Below are 16,345 nucleotides of genomic sequence, written 5' to 3' on the forward strand. Positions count from 1 at the left end.
GATACAGTGGGCAAGTGAGCTTCCTGGAGAAGGCCCATGACCCAAACTGTTTTGCTTAGCTGCAATGGGTGTACCTTGGAGAGTCCCAGCTCCAGGTGCCTCCGAATTGCTTCTTGCTGCTGCTGTACCTTCTCATGTTTGTCATTGCTATATTCCTCATGGCATGGTGAGATTGGGCATGGGGGAGACCCTGAATGCTTGCAATCTGATGTAAGTGATTCCTGCGTTACAGCCCACTCATCTGGGAAAATTGCCTCCACATCAATAGGAAGATGAACTTTCATAAAATAATATTGTTTGTATTAATTAATGATTTACAGAATTCCAGGTTTGATTTAAATAGTTTTAAAAAGTTAGGTTAAGATGTTTTCCATTCTTCTACTGATGGACACAGTTGAGTGGAGAGTGGGATATGACTTTCACACGTACTCTGGTGCCTCACATTTGACCACGTCCCCTGGAGGGGGAGACCTGGTGGCACTCAGAGGAAGGACAGCAGGTTGCCAAGAAGAGACTTGATACCCTATGAGCATATACAGGGGGAGGAGGTCCCCCTCAGGAACAGTCATAGGGGAGAGGAGTAAGGGGAAAACGGGGGGGGGGGGGCGGGGGGAGAATGGGAGGATACAAGGGATGGGATAACAACTGAGTTGTAATATGAATGAATTAATAAAAAATTTAAAAAAAGATGTTTTGTCAGTGTCTCTGATATAGAAAATCTTGAACAATTTGAAGTTCAGAAAAGAACCCTCTTAACAGATGAGCTAGAAACTTTTTGAGGTGGACTAGCAAGAACAATAGCACAGTTAGCACTAGCTGATGTGATTCTCTCGCTGAAGCTGGGCCTCAAGGTGATTATTTTTTTCTTTTTCTTTTTCTTTTTTGGTTTTTCGAGACAGGGTCTCTCTGTGTTAGCCTTGGCTGTCCTAGACTCACTCTGTAGGCCAGGCTGGCCTGAAACTCACAGCGATCTGCCTGCCTCTGCCTCCTGAGTGCTGGGATTAAATGTGTGCACCACCATGCCTGGCCCAATTTCTTGGACCATTTTTTTCCTCAGCTTGCTGATATGGTTTAATAAAAATTGTTAATGAATACATGTGCACCTTGAGAATTTAAAATAGAAATGACTGATTTTATGTATATAAATGTTTAGATTTGTGATTCTTTTAGGATTTTTCTAAGATTGCTTTTTAAAAGTAATTGCTTTAGAATTACACCCGACTTCTCAGCAGAGACCATAAAAGCCAGAAGGGCCTGGACAGAGATCCTGCAAACCCTAAGAGAACACAGATGCCAGGCCAGACTACTTTACCCAGCAAAATTATCAGTAACCATTGATGGAGAAAACAAAATATTCCATGACAAAAACAAATTCAAACAGTACCTACCCACAAATCCAGCTTTACAGAAGGTACTAGAAGGAAAACTCCATCCCAAAGGGTGAAGCTACAACCAAAACTACTCAGAAAATAGATAACTATCCCATGGCAAAAACACAACTACACAAACGCTCGAATGGAAACAACATCAAAATTAAGACTCTTAACAGTCACTGGTCATTAATATCTCTCAACATCAATGGCCTCAATTCTCCAATAAAAAGACACAGACTAACTGAATGGGTACATAAACAAGATCCAACATTCTTCTGCATTCAAGAAACACATCTCACCCATAATGAAAGGCATTACCTCAGGGTAAAAGGTTGGAAAAAAATATTCCAAGCAAATGGTCACAAGAAGCAAGCAGGCGTAGCCATTTTAGTATAGAACAAAATAGACTTTCAACCAAAATTAATCAAAAGGGATGAGGAAGGACACTTCATACTCATCAAAGGTAAAGTCAACCAAGATGACATCACAATTCTGAACATCTATGCTCCCAATACAAGGGCACCCACATTTGTAAAAGATCTCCTAAAAAAGCTTAAACCACACATCGATCCCCACACAATAATAGTGGGAGACTTCAACACCCCATTCTCACTGAAGGATAAGTCATTGAAACAGAAACTAAGCCGAGAAATAACATCATTAACCAATGCCATGGGTCAAATGGATCTAACAGATATCTATAGAACCTTTCACCCAAACAAGAAAGAATACACCTTCTTCTCTGCACCCCATGGAACCTTCTCCAAAATTGATCACATCGTAGGTCACAAAGCAAGCCTCAATAGATAGAAGAGGATTGAAATAATACCTTGTATCCTATCAGATCACCATGCTCTTAGGCTGCAATTCAACAACAACAGAAATAACAAAAAGCCTACACGTACGTGGAAACTAAACAACTCTCTGCTAAATGACACCTGGGTCAGGGAAGAAATAAAGAAAGAAATCAAGGAGTTTCTGAAAGTCAATGAAAATGAAGAAACAACATACCCAAATTTGTGGGATACATTGAAAGCAGTGCTAAGAGGAAAATTCATAGCACTAAAATGCCTTTAAAAAGAAACTGGAAACATCGCACATAAGCATCTTAACAACACAACTGGAAGCCCTAGAAAAAAAAGAAGCAGAAACACCCAAGAGGAGTAGACGCCTGGAAATAATCAAACTCAGGGCTGAAATTAACAAATTAGAAACTAAGAAAACAGTCCAAAGAATCAACAAAACCAAAAGCTGGTTCTTTGAGAAAACCAACAAGATAGACAGACCATTAGCCAAACTAACTAAAAGGCAGAGAGACAGTATTGAAATCAACAAAATCAGAAATGAAAAGGGAGACATAACAACAGACACTGAAGAAATTCAAAGAATCATAAGATCCTACTTTGAAGGCATATACGCCACAAAATTTGAAAATCTAAGGGAAATGGACGATTTTCTTGATCAATTTCACTTGCCAAAGTTGAATGAAGAACAGATAAACAAGCTAAATAGTCCCATTTCCCCTACAGAAATAGAAGCAATCATCGATGGTCTCCCAACCAAAAAAAAAGCCCAGGGCCAGATGGTTTCAGTGCAGAATTTTACCAGACCTTCAAGGGCGAGCTAATACCGATACTCTTCAAGCTACTCCAATAGATAGAAATGGATGGAAAATTACCAAATTCATTCTATGAGGCTGTAGTCTCATTGATACCTAAACCTCACAAAGACTCAACAAAGAAAGAGAATTTCAGACCAATTTCTCTTATAAACACAGATGCAAAAATACTAAATAAAATACTTGCAAAACGAATACAGGAACACATCAAAGATATCATTCATCATGACCAAGTAGGCTTCATTCCAGGCATGCAGGGATGGTTTAATATATGGAAATCCATCAATGTAATCCACCATATAAACAAACTGAAAATAAAAATCTACATGATCATCTCCTTGGAGGCAGAGAAAGCATTTGATAAAATTCAACACCCATTCATGTTTAAAGTTTTAGAGAGATCGGGGATACAAGGCACTTTCCTCAACATAATAAAGGCTATATACAGCAAGCCAATAGCCAAAATCAAAGTAAATGGTGAGATACTCAAGGAAATTCCTCTCAAATCGGGAACAAGGCAAGGCTGCCCACTCTCTCCATATCTCTTCAATATAGTACTCGAAGTTCTAGCCAGAGCAATAAGACAACAAAAGGAGATCAAGGGTATCCAAATGGGAAAGGAGGAAGTCAAATTATCCCTATTTGCAGATGATATGATAGTGTACATAAGTGACCCTCAAAATTCCACCAGAGAACTCCTAAAGCTGATAAGCACCTTCAGCAAATGGGCTGGATACAAAATTAACTCAAAAAAGTCTGTAGCCTTCCTATACACAAATGACAAGCTTGCAGAGGAAGAAATTAGGAAAACCACACCCTTCACATTAGCCACAAGCAATATAAAATATCTAGGAGTTACCCTAACTAAGCAAGTGAAGGACTTGTATGAAAAAAATTTCAAAACTCTGAAGAGATTGAAGATGACCTGAGAAGATGGCATGATCTTCCTTGCTCATGGATCAGGAGAATTAACATAGTAAAAATGGCCATCCTACCAAAAGCAATCTACAGATTCAATGCAATCCCTATCAAAATACCTACACAATTTTTTAAAGACATTGAAAGTTCAATTCTGAACTTCATATGGAAAAACAAAAAACCCAGAATAGCTAAAACAATCTTGTACAATAAAAGGTGCTCTGGAGGAATCTCCATACCTGATTTCAAACTGTACTATAAAGCAATAGTAATTAAAACAGCATGGTACTGGCACAGCAACAGGCTGGTTGATCAGTGGAATCGAATCGAAGACCCAGATATGAATCCACACACATATGGTCACTTGATTTTTGACAAAGAAGCCAAATCCATTCAATGGAAAAAGGATAGCATCTTCAACAAATGGTGCTGGTCTAACTGGAGGTCTATGTGTAAAAAAATGAAACTGGACCCATATTTGTCACCTTGCACAAAACTCAAATCCAAGTGGATTAAAGACCTCAACATAAAACCAGAGACACTAAGCCACTTAGAGGAAAAAGTGGGAAAGAGCCTGGAACATATAGGCACAGGAGACAACTTTCTGAACAGAACACCGACTGCCCAGGCCTTAATGTCAACCATTAATAAATGGGACCTCATGAGGCTGAGAAGCTTCTGTAAGGCAGGAGACACTGTCAAGAGAGCAAAGCGACAGCCTACAGACTGGGAAAAAATCTTCACCAACCCTACATCTGACAAAGGTCTAAAATCCAAAATATATAAAGAACTCAAGAAATTAAACACCACCAAACCGAATAACCCAATTGAGAAATGGGGCTTGGAACTAACAGAGAATTCTCAACAGAGGAGTATCAAATGGCTGAGAAACACTTAAAGAAATGCTCAACCTCCTTAGTCATCAGGGAAATGCAAATCAAAACAACTCTGAGATTCCATCTTACACCCATCAGAATGGCTAAGATCAAAAACTCAAGCGACACCACATGCTGGCGAGGATGTGGGGAGAGAGGAACACTCCTTCATTGCTGGTGGGAATGTAAACTAGTACAGCCACTTTGGAAATCTATCTGGCGCTATTTCAGAAAAATGGGAATAGGGCTTCCTCAAGACCCAGCTATTCCACTCCTTGGAATATACCCAGAAGATGCTCCAGCACCCAACAAGAAAATTTGCTCCACCATGTTCATAGCAGCCTTATTCATAATAGCCAGAACATGGAAACAGCCTAAGTGTCCCTCAGTAGAAGAGTGGATAAAGAAACTGTGGTACATAAACACTATGGAATACTACTCAGCTATTAAAAACAAGCAATTCCCGAAATTTGTGGATAAATGGATTGAGGTAGAAATGATCATAATGAGTGAGTTAACCCAGAAGCAGAAAGAATCAAATGGTGTATACTCACTTATATCTGCATACTAGCCCAAGGGGCATGTCCCACGAAAGCCTTCACTTACCAGGAAACTGGGACAGAGGGGAGGGCATCCTATTGGAACTCTAAATGAGAGACGCATGGGAGAATAGCAAAATAAAAGGATACAGAGGGTCCTAGAAATCTACAAGTAGAACAATATGATAGGCAGATTTGAGCCCAGGGGTCCCGCTCAAACTAAGGCACTAGCCAAGGACAATACAGGAGATAAACTTTAAACCCCTACCCAGATCTAGCCAATGGTCAGAATATTCTCCACAGTTGAGTGGAGAGTGTGATATGACTTTCTCACATACTCTGGTGCCTCACATTTGACCATGTCCCCTAGAGAGGGAGACCTGGTGGCACTCAGAGGAAGGACAGCTAGTAGCCAAGAAGAGACTTGGTACCCTATGAGTATATATAGGGGGAGGCCCCCTCAGGAACAGTCATAGGGGAAGGGAATAATGGGAAAATGGGGGGGGGGGAGGAGGAATGGGAGGATACAAGGGATGGGATAAACATTGAGATGTAACAAGAATAAATTAATAAAAACAAAAAAGAAAAAAAAGTAATTGCTTTTTTTCCTGCAAATTTCAGCCTGCCAGTAAAGATAAACTGGTTGAAAAACATTACCTTGCTTGCTTACATTTTGTTAATCTGTAACAAGTTGCTTACTTATATATGTATGTGGGTTCTTGGGTTTAATTTGCTTTTCACATTTGTTTACAACCATAATACACAAAAAATTTGATCATGCGAGAGTATTGGGGAACATGCTTTTCTTAGGCATACTCATTGCAATAGTTCACTTAAAGAAAATAGAATGTAGCTACATTGTGAATTTTGTACTGCTTGAAAGATTTTGCTTGGATATGTAAATTGTGAGGAAAAAAATAAAGTTGTTGGAGCCTGCTTATGGGAGTTTTGCTTCATCCACCTCATGTATAAATGTGTATGTGTCTGTATGTCTGTCGAAGCTTGCTGGAGATTGTTTTGCTTCACCCATCCCCTCCTCCCTCCTCTCTCTCTCTCTCTCTCTCTCTCTCTCTCTCTCTCTCTCTCTCTCTCTCTCTCTCTCTGTGTGTGTGTGTGTGTGTAAGAGAGAGAGAGAGAGAGAGAGAGAGAGAGAGAGAGAGAGAGAGAGAGAGAGAGAGAGAGAGAGGGCCTTCGCACTTTTCTCCTTGCTGGCTAGCCTCCATAGAGTTCAGAGAGTTCAAAGAATTCAGAGTCTCTCTCTTGACAGTTACAACCAGTACTGGCCCCCAGTTGGCAGTTACTAGCAGTGCTGGCACTCAGTTACCAGGAGCCATTGCTTCTGGCCCCCAGTTGCAGACTCTAAGGACACCTCCTTGGTCTACCCTGACCTGTCAAGCTGATCCTTGACAGTTCATACCTTACAAGTTTTGTTTTATATTCATCATAAACAGTTCAGCAAAGTTGTCTATCATTTTGTAACAATGACTACAATTTCTACAGTTTCCAATAACATGCTCCTCACTTTCAATGTGTTTTAAATTCCAAAGCTTCGTATTTTAATTTGTATCATAGCTTGTTACTGTACACCCTAATACCAAAATATGTATTAATTCTAAGATATGACATAAAGCTCTCTTTTTTATGGCCTCCAGATTATTATGATGGCACAACCACAGGGTTATAAAAAGAAAAGAAAGCCATGGGATTATATATTTAATGGACATGGAAGCAAATACTATTACATATCAGAGAACTGAATTTACCAGCACTTTTTAAAAGACAATGCAAAGTGATCAAGAGTGATTTATGTGAGAGCTGCAAACAGGGCTCCATGTGCACAATTGTTTATGTGTAAAAGAATAAAGTACAAAATCATATGATTATATATTAAGATTATGATACATTTTAACGTACTTTCAAGATGAAAACTCTCAATAAGTTTGCAATAGAAGGAAATACCACAATATAATAAAGGCAATACATGACAAATGGAACTAACATTAATACACTGAAAGTCCTATATGAGAAAACTACTGCTAAATCATACTCAACAGGCACAAGTTGAAAGCATTTCTTCTGAGATCCAGAACAATACAATGCTACTCACTTTGGCCACATCTCATCAATACAGTACTGAAGGTCCTAACTGAAAAAAAAATTAGGCAGGAGGAAGATATAAAAAGCATCCTAATCGGAAATGATGAGGTCAAATTATCGCTCTTTACTGACAGCATGATCTTATATAGAAAACCTTAAAGATGTCAAGTAAATTGCTGGAACTAATAATGAAATGCAATAAAGTAGCAGAGCACAAAGTCAACACAAAAATGAGTAATATTTCTATGCTATATAACAATAAAATTTCTGAAAAAAATAACAATCTTATTTGTAATAGCTTCACAAGTTTTTAAAATATATATAACCACACAGTGAAATATTTGTACGTTGAAAACTATATAAAATGTTCATAAATTAAGTTGAAGAAAATCAAAGGTACTGTTAAAACATACATATTTCCAACATAAGTTAATAGAATCACTATCAACATATTAATGTATTTTTCATAGACAATGGAAAAATGTACTCTAACGTTTCAGAAAACTACAAACATACTGAATAGCCAAAGAAATCACAAGGAAAAATATCAAAGGTGAAAGCATCAGTCATACTACCATATTTTAAACTGTAGCATAAAGCAATAGTAATTAAACTGTGTGACAGTGGCATACAAAATGACTCACAAACAAGGAGATTAGAAAAAAGGAGCATATGAAATTGTCCATATGCTTAATGAAACTGGGACAATATCTGACACCATATACTAAAATAAGTTCCACATAGATTAAAGACAAACTGACAACCTGAAATTGTAAAACTACTACAAGAAAACATTTGGAAAATTACATGATATTTATTTAGGAGATGATTTTTCTAGATTCTCCTGTTTTTGTTTTTGTTTTGTCTTTGTTTTCAAGACAGGGTTTCTCTCTGTAGCCTTGGATGTCCTAGACTCCCTTTGTAGGCCAGGGTGACCTTGAACTCACAGAGATTCACCTACCTCTGCATACACCATGCCCAGTTTAGATTAATAATACAAATATGTAAATATAATCACATTAACTAAACTGCTTCTACGCAACAAAATAAGCTAAACATGCACAAACTGATGCACCTACTAAGGACATTGCAAGCAGAGACCCTAGACCCCCCTCTTCAGACATAGCCAACGGACAGGCAGCTCATTCTCTACACGAGGAAGAAGAGAGAGAACAGGGCACTGCCTCTGACAAGAACTCTGGTGCCTAGGATTTGATCACTGGCCCTTGGCGAAGAGGCCCTGTGGGAACACAAAGGAAGAGGATGCAGGCTATCTGTATGAGACCTGATAGACTGTGGCCAGATGGTGGGGGAGAAGGACCCCAGTTGTCAGAGGTCTAGGGGAGGGAAATAAAGTGGAAAAAGGAGAAAGAATAGAAACAGGAAGATAAGAGCAAGGCGACTACAATTGGGATGTAATGTGAATGAAGTATAATAAAAGTCTTTTTAAAAAAGCCGGAGCCAGGTGTGGTGGCACACGCCTGTAATCCCAGCACTCGGGAGGCAAAGGCAGGCAGATCTCTGTGAGTTCGAGGCCAGCCTGGTCTACAAAGAAAGTTCCAGGACAACAAGGGCTTTCACAGATAAAAGCCATGACTTGCAAACACCAAAAAAAAGAGATAGAGAAAGAGAGTGAGAAAGAGAGTTAAGAAGCAACCTATAAATTAAGGAAAAAATTTAATACATATATCTAATAATGGATTAATATTCAAACTATATCAGAAACTTAACTTTATAGAGAAAAATAAAATGAACCAAATAAAAATTGGGCAAAAGATATAAATAGACATTTCTCCCCAAAGGATACACAAATGACTAACAAATATTTGGAAAAATGTCTACTATCATTAATCAATAAAGAAAAGAATAAATATAAAAGGAAGTATAATTTCATGTTTAAAAACAAACAAAATTAGAGACCATACGGAATATTTAAACAAAAGATCAGTATGGTTTTTAAAAACATGGCAAAGTACTATAAGACAAAAAGAAGCACCGTCCAAAAATAGCATTGGGTTCATTTCCTTTGTGGTTGACCATCTATTGCTGGGCCTGCCCTTAAGTGTGGTTTGTATACCCAGTGAGATTCCATTAGAAAAACTAATTTTTCCTTTGAGAGTGGTTAACACTTGGAGACAACTTCTGGGTCAGGGATGGGGACATTTATCCACTTCCCCTCTCAGCTCTGGGACCCTATCTGTCTTGGCTATGTGCAGTCCTTATGCATGCCACCACAGTCTCTTTGAATTCATATGTGCATTATTTCTTTTGTGTCTGGAAGGTATTGCTTCTTTGGTGCCTTCCATCCCCATCAATACTTAGAATCTTTCTGTCTCCTTTTCCACAGGGTTCCCTGACCCCTGAGGGGAGGGATTTTATGAAGAAATTCTATTTAGGACTGAGTATTCCAAGGTCTCTCACTGTTAGTACTCAGTTGTAGGTCTCTATATTAGTTCCCAGCTCCTGGAGGAGAAAACATCTCTGCCGATGGCAAAGTGAGACACTGACCTATGGATATAGCAGATTGTACTAAGGGTTACTTTATTTCTCTGAATAAGACCAATAGTAACTTATAACCAACTCCCAATGAAAATAAACATCTATAGCCCAAGAAAACAACCAAAAACCTATGCAACCCTTTTAAGGGAAATAGAGTATTATTCTCTTAGGGTTTCTTCCAGCTGATTTGGGACAAATAATACCTTTGTAGAGGCTCAAATAATATCGGGAAAAATGGTCAAACAAGTTAGGAATAGCATTTGTGGTCCAGTTTCTAAATGTTGAGAAATTTCAGGCTTAATAGAAGTCATGTGTGTAACAGTCTGAAATACTGAACCAATTGGGCTTAGAAGCTTTCTTTGAAGCTGTCCTGTTCTGTTGGGGAACAGAAACTGAAGCACTTGGTGCTGGAACATGAAGGATGCAGGATGTCAACATCCAGCATGCTGAGAGGAATGAATCCTGTCAGGTCTGATCCGGCTTCAACGTCCAGTTCTTTTGTTCTGAAAACTTATTTCTCACAAGCATTATGCGGCCCTAACATTATAAGTGTATGAAGTGTGCAGGGTGCACATAAGAATTAAGGCAAGTTCTCTGCTCTTTGCATGAGCAGAAGAAAGACATCGGTAAATCTTCATCCATGCCATATGAAGAATGGCATCTAATCCTAAATCACAGGGATTCTGTAACCAATAAGAAGCATTGTCTATGCATAGACATTCATGTCTCAGCCAGTCTCAGAGCTATTCCCATGTAATGGGATTAGGAATATAATTACCTGCTTGTTCTGCAGTTTAAATTCTTTACATCCTGATTGTAGCCCCTACCCTCCCTCCCTCATTCCCTCTTTCTCCCTCCCCTAGCCCTCAGAAAGGGGGGATGGCCCTTCCCCTAATATCCTCTTCCTCTGTGGCCTGGTCAGGCCGCCCAGTCAGGGGGAAGTATCAACAATGGGGGACCAGAGTCCATTCCAGAAGTAGTCCCCACTCCCCATATTGTGGGACCCACAATTAAAGACAAAAGACTAAACATTTCCCACTTCAGGTCAAGAAGAATACAAAGATGTCTGTTCTTGCCATTTCCATATTGTACTAATAGAAATAATGTGACAAATGGGTAGTCAAATGCAAAAACAATAAGGTTAGAATCTTACCTCACCAGTATGTGAAAATGGACTCAAAATGTATTAAATTTTTAAGTTGGTATGGTGGTCCATGCCTTTATTCCCTGCACTCCGGAGGTAGATGCAGGTGATTATCTGTGAGTTCCAGGACAGCCTGGTCTACAGAGTGAGTCCAGGACAACCAGGGCTGTGAGAAACCCTGTCTTGGAAAAAAATGTATTAAAAATTTAAATGTAAAGATTTGAGACAAAACTCTTTTGTAAACAAGTAAGTGTAAGTCTCTATCACCTTGGATTTGGCAATTCAGATATGACAGTAATACAATAAATAACAAATGAGAAAATATATTTATTGTATTTTGTCAAAGGAAGCCTTTTTGCTTCAAAGCACGCTATCAAGAAACTGAAAGGACAAAGCACACAATAGGAGAAAACGAAATATTTATATTTAGACATTTTACAACTCAACAGTAAAGACAACCGAATAAACGCAGAACAATTGTCTGAATGTATATTTATCTAAAAATAGCCAATAAGTGCCTGAAAAAGTGCTTGACATCACAAGGAAATATAAATCAAAGCACAATGAGATAATACATCACACACACTAGGATGACAATGATGAAAAATCAGACAATTGTTGAAGGCTGAGAGAAAATGGAACCCTTATGTACTATTTGTGAATATAAAATCTCACAACCATTTTGGAGACCAATAGTGATTCCTCAAATAAGTAAGCATAGAACTACCACATCGAGATTCCAAGATGGTGGCAAGTGGTGTGGATCTTGTTTAGAAGCTCCAGTCATTGAGTCAGGGAATAGGACTGATTTCTTAGCCGGGAACACCAAGCTCCTCACTCCATTACAGCGGGAGAACTGCACAGTTCCAATGAAACAAACTTCAGAAAACCTGCATACCCCTGAACATGGGAAGAGCACAGACCCTTTGCAGAGCAGACCAGCACGGTAGTAGCGGCAACTGCAGCTGCTGCAGCGGTGGCTGCTTAGCAGGGAGAAATGGAAGGATAGACTGCTCGACAGTTCAGAGCAGCAAAACACCGTCCACTGCACAGTGGAGAGAACACAGACCAGAGTTCACTGAGCACTGCAGCTCAGCTGAGGAACAGAGGAGAGACAGAGAGGAAGCAGACTAGAGTCTGCTGTGAGCCAGAGAGCTGCGCCACCAAGCCTGCTGCTTGCACCTTGCTGTGCAGCTGAGAAGCAGAGGAGAGGCAGAGAGGTCATACAGTAGGTAACTGATCTGCAATGAAGAGACCACAGAAACTACCGGGAGCCACTGATCACCATGGTAGCTGGAGATCACTGGGTAAGAGAGATCTGCACAGTGCGGCCTATGGGCCCATGGGCGGGTCTAACCACCTGCCATCCAGAGGCACACAGAGGAGGGCAGACTAGTCCCCACAGCCTGGACCGGAGCCAGAAGATGCTCCGGCACACAACAAGAAAATTTGCTCAACCATGTTCATAGCAGCCTTATTCATAATAGCCAGAACATGGAAACAGCCTAAGTGTCCATCAGTAGAAGAATGGATAAAGAAACTGTGGTACATATACACTATGGAATACTACTCAGCTATTAAAAACAAGAAATTCCCGAAATTTGTGGAAAAATGGATTGAGCTAGAAATGATCATAATGAGTGAGTTAACCCAGAAGCAGAAAGACTCAAATGGTGTATACTCACTTATATCTGCATACTAGCCCAAGGGGCGTGTCCCACGAAAGCCTTCACTTACCAGGAAAGCGGGACAGAGGGGAGGACATCCTATTGGGACACTCCCCGGAATTTCTTGTATTTGAAACTAGCCTTGGAGTGTCCTTTCTTACCAATTGCCAGTGTGACAATGTTTCCTACTGACTTATTAAGTACCTGACTACTGCGTAGCTCCCGCACTACAATGAAAACTCCATCCGGATAAGATCTGTTCATTTCCTGCCTCTTCTCACTGCTGTGTCCAGAACAGTACCTGGCACAGCCCACCCAAAGTATTGGTGGGACTAAGGTAAAACAAATGGACTGAGAATGAATAGGAGTGAGCATGTGAAATCAGCCAAGTGTCCTGGGTCTAGCCACAAAGCTACAAATATACAGCTCCCACCAGAGCATGGACTTGCCTTTTACCAGTAAAGCTGGGCAGCAAGGGTGTGTGTATCCTTGTTGGAGTGTGGCCCCTATTCCAAAGCTTTTACATGATATGATTTACCAAAAGTGTAATTGGATGCAGAACAAAAGAAAAACCCAACCAAACAAAACAGGGAAGCTAGCTGAAATGTGAAATGGGTCCCCAGAGGAGCCGCTGGTGTTGGCTGAGCAAAACCACCTTTTGTAGGAAAGAAAACTAAAGCATCCTAGTGAGAGGGCTGGTCTTGTGTCATTCTTGGGGAAGTCAGCCTATAGCATCAGCAAGGTTGGTTGGCAGTGAGCATTTGACACCTTCTCTCAGTGTCTGGGAGATAGATCCTTGCTTGCTCGGTGTGTGGCCTTGGGAAGACCTCTGAAGCAGGAACTAGAAACACCTTTCCCTTGGGAGGCAATAACAGCTTGCTGAAGGAGGGGGCCCAAACACACACCAAGAGATCTCTGAGAGGACAGGACCGGGGATGGCAATAAAGAAGGAAGAGGACACAGACCCATGTCCTGGACTCCACAGCTCTGAGGCACTTTACTGGCACCACCAATGCCTGTTCCCAGGAAGCAAACCCTTCCTAGTGGCAGTATGCAGTCAAAGGAATTAGTTAGGCAAAGCCTCAATTCTCAGCCCTACCACCCCCCCCCCTTGTGTATGCCACCCTCCCTCTAAAGAGAGGTGCACACATTTCCATCAGGATTGGTTGGGAGTTTAAGAAAGAGAGGATAACTAGCTTGAGTGAGAGGTACCTAGAAGGTGTTAGGGTTTGTGTGTGTGTGAGAGGGGGAGTCTAGCCAGAACTGGACTCCTCAGAGGGGCAGCTTCCTTTTCTCTGGGCACTGAGTGGAGCCACCTGTGGCTTTAGGCAGCTGTAACAAAGCATCACAGCCAAGTTCTCTCTATAGCATGGAGACACGTAGCACAATCACAGCTGCCCCCCTCCCCCAAGGAAGGCAAGGACAATTCCAGCAGAGGAAGGACAGTGACGAGACTGCTATTCCTGGATTCAGCAAGGATCTATTTTCCCAAAGAAAGTATTTGCCCTTTGCCCAGACCTAGCCATGGACTCCTCTTAGTTCTTTTGGGCTAAGGGTTGTATCTGACTTTCTGAAGCAAGAAAAGCCTGATAGATACAAAACTGATTTTTGGCCCAATGGTTGAATGGCCCCTTTAGTGACCCCTCAGTGCATGTGGATGTCATCAGAAGGCCAGCTTTTTCCTGGGCCTCCCTGCTCCCCACCCTCCCAAACCTACCCACCAGGCTTCCTTAGCTGCACACACCCTCAGCAGACAACCTTTCTTCTTGGAATTGCTCCTCCCAAAGTTTCCTTCTTTATTGTCTCTTCAGTTCCAGATGCATGGATCCTCCTGACCTCCCAGGTCCTAGAGCCCCTCCTCTGGACCCTCCCAGGCCTGCAGACCTTGCCCACACCTATTGTGTACCTCTTTTACTCTACTGTGTGTATTCTTCCTGGGTTCTTTACTTTTCCTGGAAGCCAGGAAGCACCGCAAAGCTTCACTCCTGTCCACCCCTCTCTTCCCAATCCACATTTCTTCCTTCAGTCTGTCCCTCTTTTAGGGAGCCTCTGTCTTTCTGGCTTCCCCCAACCTCTTCCTAGTCAGTCCCCTCCTCCACAGCTCATGTTCAGTTCCTCCGCCCCCCAACACCCGCAACGCCCCCGCCCCCACAGCTCATGTTCAGTTCCTGCCCTCCCGACACCCCCCCCACGCACCTTCCCACCCACCCCTCACCCCGCGCACCAAGACCAGAGGGGCTAAGTCCTATTCCATTTCTAGATAACTGCTTATGATACTAGCTCACTTCTCTCACAGGGTGCATTGACAGCTGTTTCATCCTTCCCTGCCCCACCCACCAAACATACCCAGCCTTTCCTACAAGCCAAAGAACTCTGTACTTGTCAGGACAACTGCCCTGACACCGCCGCCCTGAGCCCCCAACACATTCAAAAGCAGAAGCCTTTGCGGGTCTAGAAATGACAACTTTATTTTAACAATGGGAGCAAAGCTTTACGAAACATTTATGCATTCCCCACAAAATCGTAAACGTAGATGAGGAAATCATTGTCAAATTTGACAAAATATACAGAGGAGTTGTTTTCAACCTGGCCAATGACAATGCCATCTCTCTTGGACCCATCTTCTTCAGCGAATTCCACAAGTTTGCCTATCAGGCCACCCGCAACCTCTAGATCTACCTCTGATCGGGGAGGCTGGCTGTGCTCTGGCAAGACACGGAGGTCCCCATCTTTATAATCATCCAAAAGCTGATACATATACAGGACCGGGTCTTTCTCATAGGTGGTGTAAAACCAATTCCCGGAGATAGGTGCCTCAGCCAGAATCATTCCCCTCCACTTATCTTTAGAGCCATGCTCATTCTCAAACATGTGTTCCACTGCTTTGCCAATGATGGTATCAGCAAGGCTGGCATCAGTGGCTTCGAATGATGCCACGGTGTTAGGAAGAATGCAAAGTGACTGAACCCGCTCATCTAGGTAAAGTTCTAGCGCATAGACACAATCAACTCCATCATATTTTAACAGATAGAGAGAGGGTTTTGCAGGTACTTGATCCAGAATTGTTCCAGTCCATTTGGTTATGGGCCCATCTCCTTCCTTCCAGTCATGAGAGACTCTGCAGCCCACGACGCTGCTCTGTTTCTTCTGGGTCAAGTTTGCAGCGTCCTGTCCTGCAGCTGAGGTGCTGGGCTGGGCTTCGGCATCCATGGCTGCAGAGTAGAAAAGAGGAGAGAGGGTTAACTAAGTGCCCCAAAGGTGAACTTCTCCCTATGTGATTCCTCTGTGCCCCACACTGATCCCCAACTGCCCCAGTAGGCGGAGGCCAATGTTAGAAACCTGGGTGGGCGCCTGTTGTGCGGTGCTCTCTCTCTCTGGGGTTTCCTCAGGATGAGCTGGAATGTGGCGATGGGACGATGGGGCGATGGGGCGATGGGTGCCCGCCAGATCCAGGAACTCCGCTGTAAAACAACCAGGGACTCTCAGCTCTGCCCTTCACAGCCCTGACACCCTCAGGGCCACAGGACCAAACCTGTTGGAAGTCCAAAACCTGGTAAAGTACCCCTCCTTCTTCCACCTCACTGCCCAGAGCGCCTTGTCCTGCTGCTCACAGAC

The 16,345-nt window shown here is 42.0% G+C and overlaps 1 protein-coding gene across 1 annotated transcript; it reads right to left on the bottom strand.

Moving 5' to 3' along the window:
- Nucleotides 1–15,232: 15,232 nt before the first annotated feature.
- On the bottom strand, nt 15,233–15,940 carry LOC127184763 (spindlin-2A-like). The gene has a single exon (XM_051141144.1). It carries the CDS (start codon nt 15,938–15,940, stop codon nt 15,233–15,235), a length of 708 nt encoding a protein of 235 aa, XP_050997101.1.
- Nucleotides 15,941–16,345: the final 405 nt, after the last annotated feature.

The sequence above is a fragment of the Acomys russatus genome, chromosome X (assembly GCF_903995435.1).
Source record: "Acomys russatus chromosome X, mAcoRus1.1, whole genome shotgun sequence".
Taxonomy (NCBI): Eukaryota; Metazoa; Chordata; class Mammalia; order Rodentia; family Muridae; genus Acomys; species Acomys russatus.

What these genes read in the sequence shown, in the direction of transcription:
- LOC127184763 (XM_051141144.1), bottom strand. Translation starts at nt 15,940, where the DNA reads ATGGATGCCGAAGCCCAGCCCAGCACCTCAGCTGCAGGACAGGACGCT.